Below are 22,482 nucleotides of genomic sequence, written 5' to 3'. Positions count from 1 at the left end.
TTTAACATTTTACAGTTATTATATTGTTTATCTAATGAAAAATAACATTTTATTAATTTCAATAGACGCGTAGAAATATTCCTTATTCCAATTCCAATTGATGCAAACATCTTTCCGATACAGTAAGAAATGTTCGAGTTATAAGCATTCGGAATCTTTCATTTTTCCTGCATGTTCTGTGTTTAGGTTTTCATTTTACCCCCCATATATTCCGGTTAGACGTAGTCCCACGTCAGAATATGAGCAGAGTTATTACGAACATCACTTCACGCAAACTTTCACTTCACGGAACTCATTTTCATACGCAACTGTCGGTGACAACGATAATATGTACAAATACATTAAGTAAAGTGTGTAGTGTGGTGAAAAAGACGTCCCCGAAAGTCGTCATCCTACGACAAAATTTATGGAGGAAACTTAAATTACGGTTGTTTACAACAACCAATCGTACGGTTCGTAGTTGTTGTTTATATTCAATTTCGCACCGGTCGATAAAGCAGTTTACGCGGCAAACAAATCTGTGGATTCACAGTCCACAAGTGTCGAAGAGAGTGAGAGGCGCGCTTGGCGATTTGAGAGCAAAGTGGCCGCATGCTCTCCCAGTTCATAAGCGCGCGAAACCAATCCGATCCTTTCTATCATATATCCTCCCGCTCTCGATGTTTTCGGCACATTCGTAGCAAAGCTGTCGTTCAAGTCGGATCCCTATCGCGTTCTTCGCTTTCGCGCTTTTCGCACCCATACATACACCGTCGTGTGTATACAGTGTTGTGGGCCCAGTGTTATTTTGTGTGGTGCGCGCGCTGTGTCCAACCTATATCTCTCCGTGGCAGATTCCGCCGGAGATATAAATAAGAACAGTTAGAAGAAAAAAAAAACCTTTTTTTCGCGCGCGTTTCCGAGCGAGAGTGTGGATTTGTATTTATTTTCTGTTCTTCAAGTTCTCGCTTGGTTTGTTTGTGTCGAAGTTTCGTGCGCGCTCTGTTCCGCCGAAAATCAGCGCCGTAATCTAACTGTGTGTCCCGTCGCGCTTTATTTCCTCTCGTAGGGAAGCGGGTGAAAACTGGCGGTTCCCGAGTGGAGGATTGTGTAACGTTTGTAGTAAGCGCGCGGCCACCGATTATTATTATGTTTTATTACGAGTTCAGCGCTCAGCCTTATTTGTCGGTGCTATCGGACAAATGGTGAAAGTGTGACCTTTGCGGGGCTCAGATTCGGAAGCAACGGAACGCAATGAACGGGGGCGATGCAGGTCTCGCAACATGGGGAGCTGAGAAGTGATAGCCATTAGTGAAGGTTTTACTGTTAATGGGAACTGTAAAAGTTGGAAAAACGATTTGTGCGAACGGTTGGTGAGTGTGCATTTTCCCGCCAGAAAAGCGAAATTAGCTACAAAACTAGGATTACTTTTCGAACAGAGAGAAAGAGAGCAAATCAATATTTGCCAGTAACAAAGGCTGTGACAACTACGGAATAGTGCTAGATTTTGAATGTTGAGTGTTTTTCGTTGTTGGAGAAAATTGTGAAGGTAAATCAAAATGACAGCGAGCAAAATACAATCGCGCCCAAACAGCTTTCTGACGTCGTCGGCTGCAACGCCACGCAATAGTGCGTTTGCAGCCTACAGCAATCCGGATCAGCTCCGGCGGAATGTCAGTGGAACCAAGCGGTGCCTTTTCGGCAAACCAGACTCGATCGAAACTAAAAGACTGTACGAAGAAAGCGTCCAACAGGACCGTCAGCGATTCATCAGTCGGTATGGTTTTGACACCGTGACAGGGCAACCCGCGAAACACTCGATCTCATCCCATTCGTCCTCATCGACGTCTTCATCATCATACTCGTTACGTAGTAGTCCCACCAGGGAATACTGCAGACCCAACGAAGTCACCAGAAATGGGCTGTGCAAAGATGATCCCAGAAAGTACTGCACTAGGCAGCAACAGCAGCAGCAGAATACCTCGATAGGTAAGTTTCCCGCCAAAAAATCAAAACTCGTCATCTACATGTTATGTCGCCCACAAGACAAGCAAACAGGATACATTGTAACACCCGTCGACTTGTTGGCCATGCGCATTCGCCAAAAAGGTAAATCTGGCGCGATCTGAGGGGCCAAGAAATTTGACCACAAAAGAGAGAGCGTAAAAATACGAGTGTGCGCCCCTTCTCTTCCTCGTCTCGCGCCACTTGTCAGTCCTGTCTCACAATACACACTCAAAAAATCAGCGCGAAAGGTGTTTATGCCGAGGAGAGAGGAGCAAAAAGAGCGCGCGTAAAACCCAAATGACTGCAGTCTGTCTATCTGTGCCGGTGAAATGGCGGGAAAATTCGGCCTCATGACTCGGTCGAAAGGCTTCACACTCCCAAGCGGGATGACTGTCTAGTCGCAATTTGCAATTACAAGTTACCTTCAGGCGGTTCTGACTTCCTTGCTGCACTTTCTTGAACTACCTCAGTCTCTGCGATGGAGGACACCACGAACAACATATCATTAGTGTCGCCAGTGACTGGCTGCTTTGGCCTTTTATTTCCTGGTTCGCAAATTTGTCGATTCGAAAACAACTCCGACCGCCGAATCAAAGTTGCATACAGAACCGGTTTTGAGAACCGCCTAAAAATGGCAATCATATTCGGCGTGCGTCCTTGCTTTGACCGCCTGCGCTCGCTGAGACGCATCTAATGGTGCGGTTTCTGCGCTCAGTTCATTTGATTATTTGCATAAACTGTTGGCGAAGTTTCTCGACGGGTTCTTCCTCTACAGGGTGTGTCAAATTGTTGCATATATGTATTTAACAATGATGATAGATTTTGTGTGCTTTTTAAGAATCTTATCATTTTTCTATTTTTTGAATTATTTCCCAACTTCATCTATCAAACGAACGCTGTTATTGCTAGAATTAAATTCTTTTCATGAGCTTTTACGGAGTCTTTGGCTCACTAGTCGAAAAATCTAACATTAGCGTAAGCCAAGCCCTGCGAATTAGATCATTTATGTCGCCTCGGTATGCCGCTTCCCGACCATTGATAGCATGATTTCGTGGAGAAGCGATGCGCAACCATCAACCTGATGTCCTACGTCAGTTTCCTGCGCTCGAAAATTGATAAACGACACCAGATAGATGCCATATATTTTGATTTCTCTGATTGGATCACCGAGTGGCTACGCTCGTGCCTAGTGATCCTCGATTTTTGAAATTAATCGTTCATCAGCTAATCGAATACTTTTCAGCAGTTTGTTATTCGATACGATTAATCGCCCCAAATAATCGATTAATCGAATAATCGTCGCACCGAGAGAACGAATTCGTTAGACTAATATTTCTCATTTGCTTGAAAGCCATCTGGAATCAAAAAGTGTTTATCCCGCCTGAAAATCAATTGTTATCTTTTACGCTCCCCTAAACTCGTAAACGAAGCTCAATTCGCGTTCACGGCATTGAGCTTCGTTTACCAGTTAGGGGAGCGTCAAAGATTATGATTGATTTTCAGGATAAAACTGCAGCGGCCGTACGTTTTTTCTCTCTGGATTTGAATCGATTAATCGACGTAAATTATTCGTTCCCTTCGATTATTGGCTGCGCAGTATTCGTTCGATTCATATTCGATTTCTGTAGGAAGTATTAATCGATTAAACGAACGATTATCGGGAATCACTACTCGTACCTATCTGGCCGGAGAGCGTTTGTCAAATTGAATGGATCACACGCGCGTTTCTAAGTTGCAAAATTATTTCGTTTTCCCGCCGACAATCCCGATCATATTTTCAATATTCCACCCATCCAGAGGCCCTGGAACGTGTGTTAACTATCCGTGATCTAGGGATCACGGTTGATAACTTACTCCTGTTGAACGAACAGGTAAGTGCGACAACCGCAAAGGCCTATGCAGCCCTTGGTCCGATGCAATACAAGTGGCTTAACCGGTGCACACGTCCTTGGGGCACTATACTGTTCGATTGTCCGCAGCATCATGGAATATGCTGCTCCCGTATGGTCGCCGTATCATGCAGTCCAGAGTATTCCGATGGAAGGGGTTCAACGCAGCTTCATTCGGTATGCTCTTCGACAGCTTTCGTGGTAGGATCCAACAAAATTTGCCAGACTATCGAAATCGTTGTAGACTCATAAATCTTGAAACTGTAGTCGAAGATCGCAGCAACCTTCAGAGACTGTATTTGACCTCATCATTAGGCATAGACTAGACATAGACTAACATAGACTGCCCTTCTCATTTGCAAAATATTAACTTGTACGCACATTTCTGTCAACTCCGTGAGCGTGATTTATTAAGGTAAAAAAATCTTTTTGATAACTGTTTCTGATCGATTTTATTTGTCTAAATACGTGTTCAAAAGTAGATGAAGGAACTTAGATTAAGATTCAATCTGTGAAGTTAACAGAATTCGAAATAAATAAATAAAATTGAATAACACGTTCTGCTGTTTGTAAACAGTCATGATCGATCTATTTTTCCGCTGTTTAATCTAACGTGGTTCCGAGATATTCATTGTGCTCTAGAAGAAAAAATTATAGGAGGTTGTGTCCAAGATACGACCGCATTGTTGACGTAGAACAACGCTGTTGTTTTATATAAGTCGCTCGTTTATACCATCAGATATTATTCTATGATGCTGTAAAATTTTAGGAACAACTGCATAGTAGAATAATCTCTGAAATAGTTTTTTCATTGTAGAATCAGTTGACGATAATTGATAGTTGATTCATTCTTGCCCTAGCAAAACAATACACTAGCTGATCTTATGTCGCAATTTCATGTCAATGCATTGAAAATTTACCTCGAACGCTATTCCGGTGGGCTTTTTCGCAATTGACATAGACTCGGCTACAGTCGATTATATACATGTTGCACCAGCACCATTGTTCCACATCTCATCATCATTAATGTAGTTTAATATATCTTTGGCACCGCATGGAAACAACAACAATGACAACACTTGCAAGTATCAAATATCATGCTACATGTTATTTAGTATTGCCTCAGTGGAACTGCACCTCTAGGCATCGTTCGTATAATGTAAACCAAGCGCTAAACAAGCAATCGCCATAGCATCAGTGTTGCTAATGGTCACCATCGTATGACTGTTCATGGAGACGTATGTGCTGTGTCATTAATGAACATCATAAAATGAACAGTCAAACAACCGTCGAACTAAAAATGTCATATGACATTTCGGCTTTTTTTCGTCCTACACATTAGATATCCATCGCCCCGTAATTAAACAACAGTGTTCACGGGGAACGTTACCGCTGAAAACGTTCATTCAACACATTCGCACTTGATAGGGGAGAGTTCGACGGTTGCTTTGATATAGCAATCCGTCTGAATTCCATCCATCGTGTATGGATGTGTGAGTGAGCAGGTGGATGTATATGTGCAGCTACGCTTGAATGCAGAATAAAGGGAGAAAAAGAATGCACACCAATGCAGTTTTAATGTCAAATGACATTAAAACTACAGTTATATTAGCCGGAATTGAGGGATGGTTATGAGCACGAATGGTAGAATGGAAATAGCATATTTTCATCGCTCTTCTGGGTACGGTCGACAGAGAGAGAAAACATATAAACGTTTAATTGATAGTCATATTTGCGGCTGTGCGTTTATTTCTGATGTGACTGTTAGAACCGAGCAATGCATTCTTGGTTACATTCGCAATACATATTGAGCCGTAACTCTTGAGCAAGGGCAGTAGGTGATGGTTGAGAGAAATGTCGACCGTTTACAACACTGCATAGCATACATACAGAGCCATACATTGGTGGCTTGAAACTACTAGGAATATAAACACTTCTCATCATTTTGCGCTATTCTCAAAAGAAACGCTTCTGTTAATACTACTGGCCTCGAAAAAAGTTGCATTACCTTCTCATGCTCGAGATAAGCACAGCTGTCACCCTTAGTGGAGGAAGTTTTGCTACTGGCAAGCGAAACCTAATCACATACAAAATTCCAGAACGACATTTACTTTCTTCTTGGTGACTAAACAAGCAAAATAAACTCTTTTTGTTAATATCAACAACCTCGAAAACAGTAGCATTGCTTCATTATGATTAAGATAAGCGCAAATGCAATCGTAGTTAAGAGCAGTTTTGCGACTGGTACGCGAACCCAAATAACTTATAACATTCCAGTACGACATTCAAGATGTCTAGTTTTCCCCAAATAATTTTTTGGCGCACTCGCGATGGCTCGGTTCAGTGCGAGCGCTTTTCACTGCACCAGCATCGCGTGCATCATTAGATGACGCTTGCCTAGAAATTTTATTGCCCCTGGCAATACGTTCGTTTTTTGCAGGGCTCGAGCCTGCCTCATTCTTCTTCTTGCTCATCACACATTACGCGAAGCGTCTAACTTATGACGCGGAAAGGAAAACACACGATACGAATAACGCGAAAAACGAACTGAAAAAACCACACGACGATATCCAAGTTGGATTACCACTGGTGGGGTCCAATCTTAGATCGAAGCGCAGCGAAAGCAAAGTGATCTGGATTGCTCAACAGTCCGATGCCGAATAAAAGTTTGTCTCAGCGAGATCCACTGTTTATACTCTAGGCAAGTATTCTTTTCCTTTGTTCACGGAGACTTTAAATCCTACGATTTCCCCTTCGTTGCTCGTTATTGACAGCTCTGTTCGGGAAAGCACACAAATGGACAGAACAAATGTATGGGAAAATGGGAACGCTTAAAGTTTTCATGAATTTTAACCATTTACAAACCAGGGGATTCTAATGTATAGCATATTAAACAAATCTTAGGATATTTCCGATTCGTTTAATATGTAAATCGCCAAAATCCGTTCGAAGCAAAAATAGTTATTAACATTAACTTTATTTCATAAAAACGTGACCTGTTTTCTGATTTGGCACCCTTAATGAAAGACGTAGTTCTACGTCAAAAAAATGTAGACAGTCAGTCACCTACAAAATCTATCAGTGGCAACTCGGAAGCTGATCAAAATGTTGCAATATCCAAAAACTACTGGTACCACAAGAGATAAAAAAAAAGTACAAGGAAACTCAAGACTGTCCGCAAAGGGCAAACCAAGAATCTTTGACCGTCAACTGAAGTTGAAAATCATTCGAAAATGATTATACCAACATCTCAGATTATGGTACGACGGAAAAAAAACTAAATACTGACCATTGTACTGTGTTTCCGGGAGCGCTACGGTTGGTACCGAGCAAGTAGACAACCCAACCGAAGCCTCAAACATCAAACAGTGGGCTCGTAAACTTTACGGCTATGTACTGACGAAACACGCTGGATGCAACTTGTTCAACGATGAAACTTACACGATAGTCGATTCCAACGAAATACGGAGGACAAATTCTACTAGGCTTCCGTTCGAGGCAAGACCTAGCAGATTCAAGTTTGTTTTCGCAGATGAGTTCGAAACAAAATTATGATTTGACGGTAGATCTGTTCCTGTGCCAAGAAAATCAGCGTTGGTGTGACGGATAAAACCAAAAATTCAGAAGTATAAAAAAGGGAGTTCCTTAACAAACTGATTTTCACCTTCATTAAGTCACACGATGGAGTTATGTTTCGGCCAGATCTACACTGAGTAACCTATCACCCTGTAATGAAATGTCTTTGCAATGCGATATGTCTGTTGCTCATTTATGTATGAATGCACTCAAAGCAGAGAATTTGATTATACCAAAGGGTTTTCACCTGTTCGTGAAATGCAAATGGTCTTATTTTTGCTTCACCCTCTTCGAATTTCGACCCAACGTAGGGATTGCATTAACGAGTATAATATACCCCTCTAGTCAGTGTTTTTGTGCTATCGCCCATGTGACCTAAATATCCAGCTTTCGTCGATGAAATATTGATAACCACGCACAGTCCACCTTGAACCGAAAAAAAAATAGCTGAACCAATTGTCATCGCCTAATTAATGATAAACCTCGTGCATTTCCACGGATCGGTAAACACTCGGGAAAGTTTTTCTTTCCCCCTATCCATCGGCCGCAATTTAAATTTGTTCCTACTGCAGTCGGCCACTAGGAATCCGCCCAAAACAAATCAATTTCACCCAACATTTAACCGTCAAAAATACCCCTGCTATACCACAATGGTTAATTTATGTGGCATAACATCGCTGTCCGGTTTGACCTGGGTGCAACAATTGCACCCAATTTAAAATGCATCGAACATCAGCAGCAAAATTTGCTCGATGCGCCCCACCCAACTCTTTCGTTTGTTATTGGTTACAAAAGCCGTTCGATTCAAATCCCCCCCCCTCGCCTAATTGCCCCGTCCGGCTCACGACCCATTTCAGTTGATATATACAGCCCCAATTGGGCAGCAGTAACGCGCAACTCATAAATAGCTCCACGATGGAGCTAAGCGAATCGCTCTACTGCTGCAGCTCAAGACAAACCTCGCCCTCCCCCCCAAACGCCTTACTTCCCCACCAAAAGAGGCTTTGTGGGGTTTGGTGGGTTTATTGTTTATTTATGATGTGTGCATTTGGCGGGCTCTTCCACCCAACGACACTTCCTCGTTCTTCGATGGCGTGCGTGTTGCGAACCGCGAATCGTGCTTTCCGTCACCACGTTGCTGTCATTAGCACTTTTTATAACTTCTTTTGACGTAGGATTACGTCTTTCGGGAACATATTGGGGTACAAATTGTAAATCGAAAATCGAGCACATCGCGAAAATTGTCCAATTTCAAACGCTTATTGCTCAGTCATTTCATGATGGATTGATGAAATTTTCGGCACTCCATAACAATTTTGACGTAGAACTACGTCTTTCATTAAGGGTGCCAAATCAGAAAACAGGTCACGTTTTTATGAAATAAAGTTAACGTTAATAACTATTTTTGCCGCGAACGGATTTTGACGGTTCTTCTTCTTCAATGGCACTAACGTTCCTAGAGGAACTTCACCGTCTCAACGTAGTATTACTTGCGTCATTTTTATTAGTACTTAGTTGAGATTTCTATGCCAAATAACACGCCTTGAATGCATTCTCAGTGGCGAGCTCCAACATACGCGTGATCACAGTGCAAGTCGAAGGAAATTTCTTTGACGAAAAATTCCCCCGACCAGAACGGGAATCGAACCCGAACACCCGGCATGTTAGTTATGACGCTAACCACTCGGCCACGGGAGCACTATTTTGACGGTTTGTAAATGGTTAAAATTCATGAAAACTTTAAGTGTTTCCACTTTTCCATACATTTGTTCTGTCCATTTATGTGCTTTCCCGAACAGAGCTGTCAATAACGAGCAACTTATTGACGACCAACGGAGGGGAAATCGTAGGATTTAAAGTCTCCGTGAACAAAGGAAAAATAGAAGAATGAAGGGGAATACTTGCCTATTGTATAAACAGTGGATCTCGCAAACTTTCATTCGGCATCGGACTGTTGAGCAATCCAGTTCACTTTGCTTTCGCTGCGCTTCGATCTAAGATTGGACCCCACCAGTGGTAATCCAACTTGGATATCGTCGTTTGGTGTTTTCAATTCGTTGCTGGCGTTATTCGTATCGTGTGTTTTACTTCCCGCGTCATAAATTGGACGCTTTGGACGCGTAGTGTATGATGAGTAAGAAGAAGAGGAAGGCAGGCTCGAGCCCTGAAAAAAACGAACGCATTGCCAGGGACAATAAAATTTCGAGGCAAGCGTCATCTGATGATGCACGCGATGTTGGTGCAGTGAAAAGCGCTCGCACTGAACCGAGCTTTCGCGAGTGTGACACCGCATCGAACAACAGCGAAGTAGGCGATTTCGGCGCCTCGGTCGAAAATGTAAACGCCGTTACCCATGCAGCAACCAAAATCAAACTCCCCCCGCTGGTGGTGAAGGCGGTCGCTCTTGACAAACTCATCAGCGAATTAGCATCGATGGGCAGAGTACAAGCTGTGTGGCATAATTCAGTCTTTTTCCAAGAAGTTAACATTCTTTGTTTTCCGTCATCATAAGGGCTTCATTGGTGCCTTTGAGAATGCATCAATGCATTAAAATGAAGATATGGCGAAGCAGGCGTTAAGATTGGGTGCCCAAAAAAATATTTGGGGAATACCAAGCATCTTGAATGTCTTACTAAAATGTTATAAGTTATTTAGGTTCGCGTGCCAGTCGCAAAACTGCCTTCAACTAGGATTGCATTTGCGCTAATATTGATCATAATGAAGCAATGCTACTGTTTTCGAGGTTGTTATTAACAAAAAGAGTTTATTTCGCTTGTTTAGTCACCAAGAAGAAAGTAAATGTCGTTCTGGAATTTTGTATGTGATTAGGTTTCGCTTGCCAGTAGCAAAACTTCCTCCACTAAGGGTGACAGCTGCGCTTCTCTCGAGCATGAGAAAGTAATGCAACTTTCAACGACAACGCAACAGTTGTTTCTAAAATTTCGCAGCATTATAGAATAATATCCGAAGGTATAAATGAGCGACTTATATAAAATAACAGCATTGTTCTACATCAACAATGCGGTCGTATCTTGGACACAACCTCCTATAATTTTTTATATTAAATAAAATAATATATGTCATGAAACTAACTATCGAATAATTGAAAAATCCCAACCCCTATTCTAACGGAAATATCCACTTCTAATTGGTAGAAATTGACGACACATGCGTCGGTTCCCTAACAGAGACATCAAAACCAAGCTATCTGGGGGAAATCGGCATTGCAAATACATGAAAGTAGGGGGAGTTTTTGTTCCCACCGGAATGTGTTCCCTCACAGAGACATCTAAACCAATATGCCCGAGGGAAATCGGCATTGCAAATATATGCAAGAAGTGATGTCTAAATTTTTCATTTATTCGATTATCGATATCGATATCGTTGGGACATTTTTCAATATTCGATTCATTCGAATAATTGTCTTTCAATATTCAATCAATCGAGCGAATATTTATTTCTTGAAATAATTACGCATCACGTTGTCATTCTGGTCGCGTGGTATATCGGGTTGCCGATGTTAGATGATGGGAAAAAATTATATAGTATAATTCTTAACCTAAAAAAGCATTAATCGATGTACAGGTAAACTTCGATATAACGTACATTTCACTTTCAAAATTGTACGTTGTATCGAATTGTACGTTATATCGAAGCATAATAAAGTACTCACAAACGTAGTCTATAATACATTATTGTGTTGCTGTTTTAGTAAAGTTAATGAATAACTTCAATCAGAAGACGAAACCAGCCTTTCTCATGATGTTTCCCTTCGTACTGTTGATTAAAGCTTGATTCATTTAGTATCCGGAATTACAAAACCAGCTGTATTTCGGGATTGATTGAAGGTACAAAACTTGTTTAGCATCACTTTGGAAATGTGTACGTTATATCGAGGTAAAATGTACGTTATAACGAGGGTACGTTATATCGAAGTTTCCCTGTACTCATATTTTGATTTTAAATTATTCGATATATAATTACCCGATTATAACTTTAGATATTCGATTATTTGAATTAATCGAACGATTAACCGACGTCTCTATATACAAGTCGGAGGCATATTTATATTGCAAGTAGGGTTAGTGACCCGATTATTCGTGAAATTTCATATCAATGACCGATTGTGTATTGTGAAAAATTTAGCACAAGTGTAATTGTAAAATTGTATATGGTATCAGTTGTGTTGAAAATGACTTGATATATGAAACGATTTTTTTCAACTTTCATAAATTAAAAACCAAGGTGTGTTCCCGCTAGAGAACGGGTCGTTCGGTTTAAGCTGTCTGTTTTGTTGTGTTCATTTTCACCCAAGGGAAGTTCATGCGGCGAGAAAAAATTGGAAAAGTGAAGAAATATTTGAAAAAGCTCTACATATAGTATTAGGTGTTGTTAGTCCAATTAAAATTCGCATTGGGTTGAAAACAACGCTCAGAAAGTAAAAATTAGAAAACAAAATTACCTTTTCCATTTCAAATATGTTTTCTCTATATTAAAGTAACATGTTTTTGATGATGAGAAAAAATGATTACCCTTTTCAGGGCCACCAAATCATTATCAAAGAGTTTGACGATGTAATTCTTCAAACATACCCAAAATCAACAGATAGCCTAACGGAATCCTACGTCAACTATGCGGTCGTGTCTCGGACACAACCCTCCTGTGATTTTTTTTCTTGCTATTGTCGATTAGCAGCTTGATATTTATACCCTCTATCTGTACCACACTGTCGATTTTTTTCGCGGTGTTAAATTTTGACTATCATTCGTAGTGTTGTTATTGATTTTGTGAACGTTTTGACCGGTATCGTGCGATTTTGGAACACGCTAGACAGGGGGTTTGTATGCAGATTGATTGTCCCCCAAACACAAAGACATAATCCTCTGTGGAAATGAGAGTCATGACAGACAGCACAGTAGAACCCCGAATCCGCGGAATAGTCGGGCAGTTCACCGCGAATCGGGATTCTGCTATATTTTCTTAGGGAAGCTCGAGCCTCTATTGACTACCGTGTATATTTTGGAGCACCCATGTATGGATTTGTAAACAAGCCTCCAATCTGAGCTGTAAACTTTCGTTTACAATTGATTGATAGAAATATAAAATGATTGCAAGAATGGGTTTTATTCGTTCAGTGTGGCCTCGTTCTTCCTTGAGAAAATACGAGGAATATTGAGTGCTTCTTACAGACAATCCTTCACGTTGCTCGATTGGGGGAATATGAGAAGGCCGAATAATTAGCAAAGATGGTTGCGGTTGACATTCACACGTTGAGCGTTTGCTTTCCATTCAGTCCGCAACAAGAGCATTTCCACAATATCAGTGTCGGTCCCCGCTCCCACAGATGTTTTTGTATAAAAAGAAAATAGTCAGAGTCAGAAATTTGACTAGATATTAGTCACATATCGCAAAACATTCGAAAACAAACCATGTTTTTGAATACGTCAGTCCCTAGGGACAGACACGGGGCTTAACGTGTTAACCCTCGTCGAATCGCTTCCAATGAGTTGCGCACTTAAATTATTCAGAATTCCCTCGTTAACTGGCAACTCAAACAAAACGAAGATGAATTTGGTCGGGGACTCCACTCGATTATCCCTAGAGTAAACCTCAAATCGTGGTTCAAAAGTTTAGACTTGAATCGGAGGTTTCTTCGCACCATCTTCCGCGTTATGTCCTATCACCGTTCGTTAGTCGCCTCACTTTTATCGTATCAACCTTGTTTGGTTATGCGACGAATTCCTTTTTTGACTAGACTAGTTCTTGTCTACGCGTCTCGCATTTAACTTGTCATAGACGCTATCGATTTTCGTGAATGATTGTCTGAATGTTTCCAAATTACTGAAAGGTCCTACATACTTGAAGTCTATATTTATAGACTAAATTTCATTCAAAAAAATTCATCATTTTGCATTATTTCCAAAAGAAATGCTTTCTGTTAATATTACTGGCCTCGTAAAAAAGTTGCCTCACTTTCTCAGGCCCAGGATTACCGCAGCCATCAACCTTAAAAAGTTTTGCTACTGGCAAGCGAAACGAACTAAAAAAAACCCGGACGACATTAATTTTTTTTGGCGAGTAAAAACATACACACTTCTGACCATTTTGCGTTCTTAAAATAAATTCTATCTGTTAATCTTATTAACCTCGAATTAACCTCACGCTCAAGACTAGCACAGACGTTACACCAGTTGGAGACAGTTTTGCGACTGGCCCATGAACCTAAATCACTTACCACATTCCAGCACGACATTCACGATGGTAGCGGTACTAAACCTTTTTTCAGTCATGATATCTCGGGCTGCAGAAAAAATAAGGCTGGTGTCCAAGACAGAACCGCATTGTTAACGTAGGAATTATGAACGACGAAAAACAAACATAGTAGTTCAAGAATGAAACTTATTAGTACAAACATTTGGTAGCACTGACAAGGGCCGATGAATGAATGTTCCAACACTCAGAACGGTTACAGAAAATCCGCACTGAATCGTATGTGTGGTGGGATGACGCAGTCGTTAGCTGCCGCTGCGGAACAAATTCAGTTTTCCACTGAAAAAAAGCTTCTTCACATCCGGCTTCAAATGCGCTGAATTTTGATGCCACTTGTGACTCGATAACAGTGCTCGAATCCACGAAAATTAATTGATCGATCGGAAAGTCACCAATAGACCAGATGACAGCGGCAGCGAGGCATTCCAAATGGACTTTACCAAAGTCGTGTGGTTTGTACATTTTTTAAAATTGGGCTTTTTCAAGGTCAGAAGCGAGTTACCTGAGGAAATCTGAGAGTCTGAGAAAGGTTCTATAATTCGAATAATTATCATCATTACACCAATAAATGCGACCACGCTCCCAAATTTACAGAAGCTCTATTTCAGCATAAACTCAACAATTCGTACGGTGTGATTCAAACATTCACAACCAATCTCATCATAACGATAATGAAACCCCGTACCGCGTATTTTTAACACTCCTATACTCACGCACCGGCCGAAAAATCAATAATTCGTTCATTTCCCAGAAAACATCAACCCTAAGGCTTCGTCATTCGTCGTTCGTCATTGTTTAGTCATGTGTTGATAGGCAGGGAACTTATGTCACTTTTTTACCACATTCGGTTTGTGTAACCGATGCGACAATATCGACAAGAAAACAAATCGCAGGAAGTTTCTAGAAACCCTTTTACCCTTTTTTTTCATCTTTTTATGTCCCATCAAAAAGGCATTAATGCTTAGTTTACCAAGAATATCCTAGAATATCAGAAATATGCAAACTTTATATTCCAGAACCTTTATAATCTGGTAACTATGTGGAAGGTCGGAAGGTACATCTTCTCTTCGAGAAAAGACCCAAAAAACACGCTACAACTGCATGAAATGAAAAAAATATATTTGTCCCGAGTATGCAGTTATGGTATGTGTTGATTCTTACTCCAATGGAACCACAATCGATTAAAACGTTTTTATGTTATTTTATAGCTCTTTATACTTTCATGAATTATATTCAGTTGCTTACTTTCAATTAATAACAGGAAAAAATCGAATTTCATTATTTATGTTGGAGTATCAAAAATTACACTGTTCTGAGAAGGCTGAATTAGATGACTATCAAAACGAAGAAAACATATTTCCTGGAGATGTTCATTCAATTTTACCCTTTTCTTCAAATGAATACCAATAAAGCCTAGAGAATACCCAATAGCAATGTTACAGAGAAGTTCTACTTTCGGACATCGTGCGCGAATATACGAGTTATGATTTTGCACGCGAGTACAGGAGGATTAATATTTCTCTTCTGCTTTGTTTGTGCAAGCTCTGTATCATGCTTACTCAGCGCATATTCTGAAAATGCATTCCGAGGCGAAAAATTTTGCACGTTCGTCCAACACGGTAGCAAAATAGAAACTGAGGTCGGCAAGGGTGAGCACGATATTTATATTGCTTTCACAAACATCCAACGACGTACATTAACCGCTGACTAAGTTTTTTGTGATTTTTCCAATACTTATACATTTTCGTGAACTCAATAGGGCGCTTTTAAAGCAATTTTTGAGTTATGGAAAAATCAATAAATAAGAAACATCACTTCTTCTTCTTTCTTCTTCAATGGCACTAACGTTCCTAGAGGAACTTCGCCGTCTCAACGTAGTATTACTTGCGTCATTTTTATTAGTACTTAGTTGTGATTTCTATGCCAAATAACACGCCTTGAATGCATTCTGAGTGGCAAGCTCTAGAATACGCGTGATCACAGTGCAAGTCGGAGGAAATTTCTTTGACAAAAATTCCCCCGACCAGAACGGGAATCGAACCCGAACACCCGGCATGTTAGTTATGACGCTAACCACTCGGCCACGGGAGCACAAAACATCACTTATACACCTCTAATTTTACGAAAGCGATTGTCATACCACTTCCCTCAGCCGGCAAAGAGGTATTAAGGGGGTATTCTAGTTTTGTCTATCTTTTAACAATAAAACAAAAGAAGAAGAACTTCAATTATATCTTTGGAAACTCATGTTTCCCTAAACGTTGATGCAGTTTCTTGCAATTCAATATACTGTTTTTCTACCTAACTGGCTAAATATTTCACAAAAAAAAGTGTTTACCAATGTTTTTTACTGAAATTAAAACAAACCGAAAAGTACAACATTTTTTTCGATGCGGGTAATATGGACACTATAGTGCCAATGAAAATGGCCATCTCGAATTTTCAAAGCGAACTTGATTAAAAATGTTCATTCCCACGAAAAACTACCCTATGCAAAATATCAGCTCAATCGGACTTCATTTACTAGTGTCGCACAGCGGTCAAAGTTGTTTGAAAACCGAAAAATCACCTAAAGGGGGAGTAAAGGAAATCGGGGTTTTCGAAAAAAAAAAGTTGATGCCAAATGTCTTCAAATTGCATGAAATGTCGAGATCTAGTGTCATCTCGAAAAAATTTTTTTGTCAAAAATCGACACTCTGGACTTTTTCGGAATACGAGACGAAACGTATGGTTTTAAGTGCCAATAAAAATAATTATCTCGGCTTTTCATTCGGAACTTGCTGCGAAATGTTGATTTGCACGATAAAATACCCTCTGCAAAATATTGGCTCATACGGACTTCATTTACTATTGTCGCAGATCTCAAAATTTTTGTTTTCTGCAAATCGAAAAATCACCCAAGGGGAGAGTAAAGGAAATCGGGGTTTTCAAAAAAAGTTTTTTGATGCCAAATGTCTTAGAATTGCATGAAACAACGAGATTTACTGCTATCACGAAAAAAAAAATTTCGTCAAAAATCGACTTTTCACACAAAAACGACCAAGTGCCGAAAAGTCAATTTTTGACAAAAAAAAATTTTAGAGATAATAATAAATCTCGACGTTTCATGCAATTTGAAGACATTTGGCATCGAAATTTTTTTTCGAAAACCCCTCCTTGGGTGATTTTTCGGTTTTCAAAAAACTCAAACTTTGACCGTTGTGCGACACTAGTAAATGGAGTCCGATTCAACCAAGGTCTGAACTCATCACGAATGTCCGTTAAATGATGAAAAATTCGAATCAATCCACCTAGAAGTGATGTCGTGCTTTCCAGCAGTGTAAACGGACAGACCCTCAACTATTTTGCTTTTGGTTCCAGTCAGCTTCTAAACAGTCCACATTTGGCGATTTGATTTCGATTTATAGACCCAGGGCATTCCTTAGGAATAGATTAAACAGACTTTTCACAGTCCATCTCACTCGCACTGGCAACTGTCCGTTTTACTCCATCAGTAATTATTTCAATAATCAAAATTTCTCACTCAAAAATGTATTTACTTTTCCGTACATACCTAATATTGCTTCTCTGTTAACTCACAAACCGAAATATAACTATCAGCGAATTGAATTTTGATTACATCCACACGCGAAGCAGCTAAAATTACATCCACACGCGGAATCATGTATGATTTTCGGTTTTTGTTTCCCTTTTCCACTTTTCAGTATTCATTGCCATAAGGTGGCTTAAATATTGTAGGATAACATGTAGAAGGTGTTCTCATCAACAGAAATCTGAAATTCAAAATGTAACTATACAAATCAAACACCTGTCCATATAACCCTCACTGTCCGTATAACCCGCGGTTCCCCTGCTATCCTTCTTCTTCTTCTTCTTCAATGGCACTAACGTTCCTAGAGGAACTTCGCCGTCTCAACGTAGTATTACTTGCGTCGTTTTTATTAGTACTTAGTTGAGATTTCTATGCCAAATAACACACCTTGAATGCATTCTGAGTGGCAAGTTCTAGAATACGCGTGATCACAGTGCAAGTCGGAGGAAATTTCTTTGACGAAAAATCACCCGACCAGAACGGGAATCGAACCCGAACACCCGGCATGTTAGTTATGACGCTAACCACTCGGCCAAGGGAGCACCCTGCTATCCTTACTACCTCTATAAAGGTGCCATCCTATTTTCCATGATAGCGAAAGTCATCTGCGAAATGCAAAGCAATCCGATTTAGATCGTGTGAATCAACTCGTTGGAATGCATTGTTGGTAATGTATGATGAGATAAGTTCGATACTATCCACCATCTCATAGCATCAACACACACTCCAAGAAAAAGAGAAAAAATATTTAGCTTACCGTCAACCTTCCAAACCATGCGTACGACCCATACACATCGCGAGATTTTTTCCCGCCGATTTGGTGATGCTCGCGAAAGTTGTCCGGGGCGGCCTGCCAACAGATGAAACCGAAGAGCACCGCCAATGGAACGCTAGAAGAGGTATAAATAAAACAAAAATAATGTTGATCATCGCTCGGCTCGCCGCGTGACGCCGCGAGGGGATGAATTGAGTGGGTGGAAATGGCGCGCTAGTGAACCTAAGAAAAAACAAGAAGCCCTGTCTTATTTTGTGTGCGTATATACGCGCTCGCGCACCTTCGCGCTTCGTCTCGATGTGCTGAGAGACCAGTATTTGGCGCGAAGATCACTGTTTTGACTGTTTGTGTGCTGAAATCTCGTACGTGGCATACATTTAGAGTTCAGAGTTTCTGCCTCCACCGGTTATCGTTGTGTGGAAGAACGCTACCTACGGCCATCATCCCATGACGAACATGTATGAGGCAACTGAATATCACCGTAGTGAAGGAGACCCCGCTGCAAACATATGTCTGTGGTCTGATCTCGCACGCGCCAAAACCAGCACAGTCGCTTGAGGAATGTTCTCACATGTCATCACAGAGAATCGCTTCCTCGAATGACTGGGTGCAAACAGGCCGGCGGGATGATGGGTTGTGCAGTGTATCATGTAACGTATATCGTTGACCAAGTTGGGCAACGCCATTAACTACCTACCGTACTTAGGGACACTGAATGCCTCATATGTACCGTTCTTCGCCATGCTTTGTTGACTCTGGTTGATTCTGTAACCTATTTCCATTTTCCATCACTACAACGATATTTTCCTCTCCCTCTCAATTTCCAGATCTGTACTCCAAATATGGAAAACGCCAGTGCTAAGCTCCCCCTAACGGAACTCTTTCACGACACCACAAGATCAATCAACTCCAACGGATCATGGGACCTTCCGAGAAGGTCTCTCCTACCAGATGTGTGCTTGTCTACCGGCTCCCGTACCCATTCTCAAGCGCTAAACAGAGAGATCATAATTGACGGAGGTTATTACGACGGGGTTCGACCTCATTCCACGATCACCAGTTGAGGTAACCCTTTTTGGGAGCAGGGTATGGCAGCGTGCCGCTAATCTCCGTGTCGCAGTAAACGGGACTTAGAAAATCACAACAAATATGTTAGCCCAGCAACCAATGACCTACTAGGACCTTCAATGAGTTCTCGCTGGTTCCATAACGGTAGCGCATCTATAGACAAGTGATATAAACTAGCGTGACATTCAGTGTATGCCATTTCGCAAAAATGTAAACAATTTTTCATCGCGTTAAACATGTCGCGTTTAGTGCCAAAAAAAAGTTCTTCGTTGAGTTGAGATTTTGGTTTACCGCTTCCAAAATAATGAGTGTCATCAACTACAACTACAATTGCGTTTGGGTCAAGCATTGAAGGAAAAGAAGACCAGCGAGCACTCATTCAAGGTCCAATACCCTGATGGGAAAAAAACAGAAACGAACATACGCTTGACAAGTTGAACAAAAAAATTATCGAAAATCTCGAATAAATCTGGTGAAAAAATTAACATTTCAGTTGTGGTCATAGAATAAACTTTCGCCACAACTGAAGCGTTGAAGGTGACAGTTTCACGAAACTGCTGTTTTTCACTATGTTTATATTTTCGTTTTTCGTATATATATTTTTATCAGAGCATAATGCATGTATTTTTAGGACAATTCTAAATTATTATTTTATATACGAAATTGTTTAAGCTTTTATTCGAATGTAAATACACTGAAAAAAAATTTCAACTTCTTAAGCGTATGTTGGTCCCAGATATAAGGCTCGATGTTCCGTAAAGGTTCATGCCGATGTCCAAACAAAATCATAATTTATATTGACTTTTCTTCCGTTGGCGGCAATTAACAACCTTTGGAGATTGAGACAAAAAATAGGGTTGGCCTGAGATGATAAACTCCTTCTGGACCTTGATCACACAAACACACACACACACAAACCAGATCAGGGATCCGTTGAAGGGTTTATTTTATTTTCTAATTTAATAGTAATGTAATCAAAACACAACAAGCAAACTATGTGATATGTAAGACAGAACGAAAGGCGTTTGATATGTTTCGTGCATCTTGCCTCAGCAAGACGGCCGACAGCGAGAGCAGATTTAGGAATATATATATATTTTACACGTGTACCCAGAAAACGTGCAACAGTGAGCGTAAGAAGAAGAAGCACCAGGCACAAAGTTCTTTCATTGTTATATTGATTTATAGCAAATTTTGTTGATTAAGGACGAAATTCACCATATTTCTTTGAGTAGTGTTTAAGTAAAGTAAAACAATCGTTAACATTATGTTATAAAAGAAAACAAAAACTCTTCGACACAAATACACATACACACGGACGGGGGGCGTCGGCGCTCCTTCCGACCATCCCCGATGTTTTCAATGATTGAAGCAAATGCCTTCTCTCCTATCTTCCCCTTTTTTTCTTGTTTAGTTGAACTCAATCAAAGAAACAAAAAAGTTTGATCTCATAATTATATTATTACTAGTTTTTTTAGAGAGGTTAATTTTGTAGCTATTAAATGAAACGTAAAAATGAGGTAAACCAACAATTGAAGATTTGCTCAGAGTACAAAACAAACGTACATTGGACGATGGAACCCAGAAACACGATCAGAAAAACAATCCGTACTTCTCTTACCCAAACGAATAACATACGCACTGCTGCGAGCTTCACATTCACCCCCTTTTCAAGTCAATACTACAATATCACAATTTGCGTGCATTGAGATTCTATGTATGGTTTATCTTTTTCCACAAAAGATTTAAAGAAATACACTTTTTTCGAACACAACCTTGTATAGAATGAAAGTCGAACTAGAGAAGTAGAGGAGCATAGAGATTAATCTCCTATCTAAGTTGTTCGATCAAGTGAAAAACAAGAAACAAACGTGTTTAGCGGATAAGATTTCTCACGAATAGAATAAACTACAAAAGAAGCATTTACAGAAGTTAAGCTCATAACAGGAAAAACAATGGATAAATCAGACGTTCGTTTTTTTTGCAATAAATACAATATGATATGAACATTCTTGGGGTTTTACAAACACAAACAAATATCACAGTCCTATTGCAAAGCTCAAATGATCTATTTCCTCTTCACAGTTAGTTACACCCAATTACGCAACAGAAAGAAACGCTTACGCTTTTTCGATTGTGACTTCTTTTTGTGTTGTTTGATCAAAACTGGAAGATCTGATCTGTTAAAGTTAACTGTAGCTGTTACGTGAATTCCAGAGGAGATGAAAAATTTGTCAAAACTGAAATGACCTTCAAACCCATCTTGGATTAATTGCTGGGTCAACTGCTTTACTACGTGTGCCCCCAGACCGACAGTTGGTGATTTGTTGTAACGTCTACCAGAAAAAAAATCGAATTTGAATACGTATCCTGTTTCATTGTCGGCTCTGACCCAGACCATATATCCTCTTTCTATCGGCCTGGGCGGCATATACTGTTTTTGTGAGGATCGGCCTTTGAATTGAATCATCACTTCATCAATCGACTGCGATGATGTGCATTTTGCAGCATTCAGATAGCCTTATTATTTGAAGTACCCACTAATTACAAGAGCCTTGAATTTAGGAAATAATACTAGTAGATTCTAAAAGAATCCAGTTCGGGTACGAGTGTAGGAGAAACCCACAAACGTGAGTTCTAATGATAAATGGTTGATATCCTAACCTAACCAATATATTGTAAACCGCAGGAAAATTTTATTCGATTCCGTGGAAGGAAGGAAGGTATTGAATTAGAGAGACTTTAAACTCTGAGAGTTCATTCGTCTCTTCGATTCCGTGGAATAAATTGAATTAACATATTGCAGACCGCTCACGAGATTTCTCGTGTTTCGCGTTGCGTCTGTTACGGATGGATTACGAAATAACCAGGTTAAAAACATTTGAAGGTTGAATCCTTGGTTTCCCAAAATTCTAACAAGGCCTACCGATGACTCGCCTTCGTCTCATCCACATCGAAGGAAACGATCTCATTCGTGGAATCCGATCAAATGAAGCGTTCAAGTTTGCCCCAAAACGTGCGGTCCTTAATGTGTTAAAATATCGGAACTTCGTTTCTTCTGTTGCTTCGCAACAGCGTTTGGTGTGTCTGTATCTATGTTACATTTTGACGTAGGACTACGTCTAACCTTTCAATATATGGGCCCATTTCAATATTTCGGTGTGAAAAAGTGTTCAGTTTTTGAACGCCCATACTTCCTCAATTAATGAATGGATTTTAGTTCCAAATACACACATTGATAGGACATATTCTCAGCAATTGTTTATATGCTACACATTACGGTTTTTCAGCTCGTATTAAGTTCAAATTGATGAAAAGTTGGAAGA

At 40.2% G+C, this 22,482-nt stretch overlaps 1 protein-coding gene across 1 annotated transcript; it reads left to right on the top strand.

Annotated features, from left to right (window-relative positions):
• The first annotated feature begins 684 nt into the window (after nt 1-684).
• On the top strand, nt 685-21,165 carry LOC129762770 (uncharacterized). The gene is made up of 2 exons (XM_055761295.1): nt 685-1,968; nt 18,916-21,165. The coding sequence occupies exons 1-2, from the start codon at nt 1,539-1,541 to the stop codon at nt 18,948-18,950; spliced, it is 465 nt and encodes a 154-aa protein (XP_055617270.1). The 5' UTR covers nt 685-1,538; the 3' UTR covers nt 18,951-21,165.
• Nucleotides 21,166-22,482: the final 1,317 nt, after the last annotated feature.

Source organism: Toxorhynchites rutilus, chromosome 1 (genome assembly GCF_029784135.1).
Source record: "Toxorhynchites rutilus septentrionalis strain SRP chromosome 1, ASM2978413v1, whole genome shotgun sequence".
NCBI lineage: Eukaryota > Metazoa > Arthropoda > Insecta > Diptera > Culicidae > Toxorhynchites > Toxorhynchites rutilus.
The sequence above is the reverse complement of the archived record's forward strand: the minus strand, read 5'-3'. Positions and strand labels throughout refer to the sequence as shown.

What these genes read in the sequence shown, in the direction of transcription:
- LOC129762770 (XM_055761295.1), top strand. Translation starts at nt 1,539, where the DNA reads ATGACAGCGAGCAAAATACAATCGCGCCCAAACAGCTTTCTGACGTCG. An exon ending in GCAGCAGAATACCTCGATAG is followed by an intron (nt 1,969 to 18,915) that starts GTAAGTTTCCCG and finishes CTCAATTTCCAG; the next exon opens with ATCTGTACTCCAAATATGGA.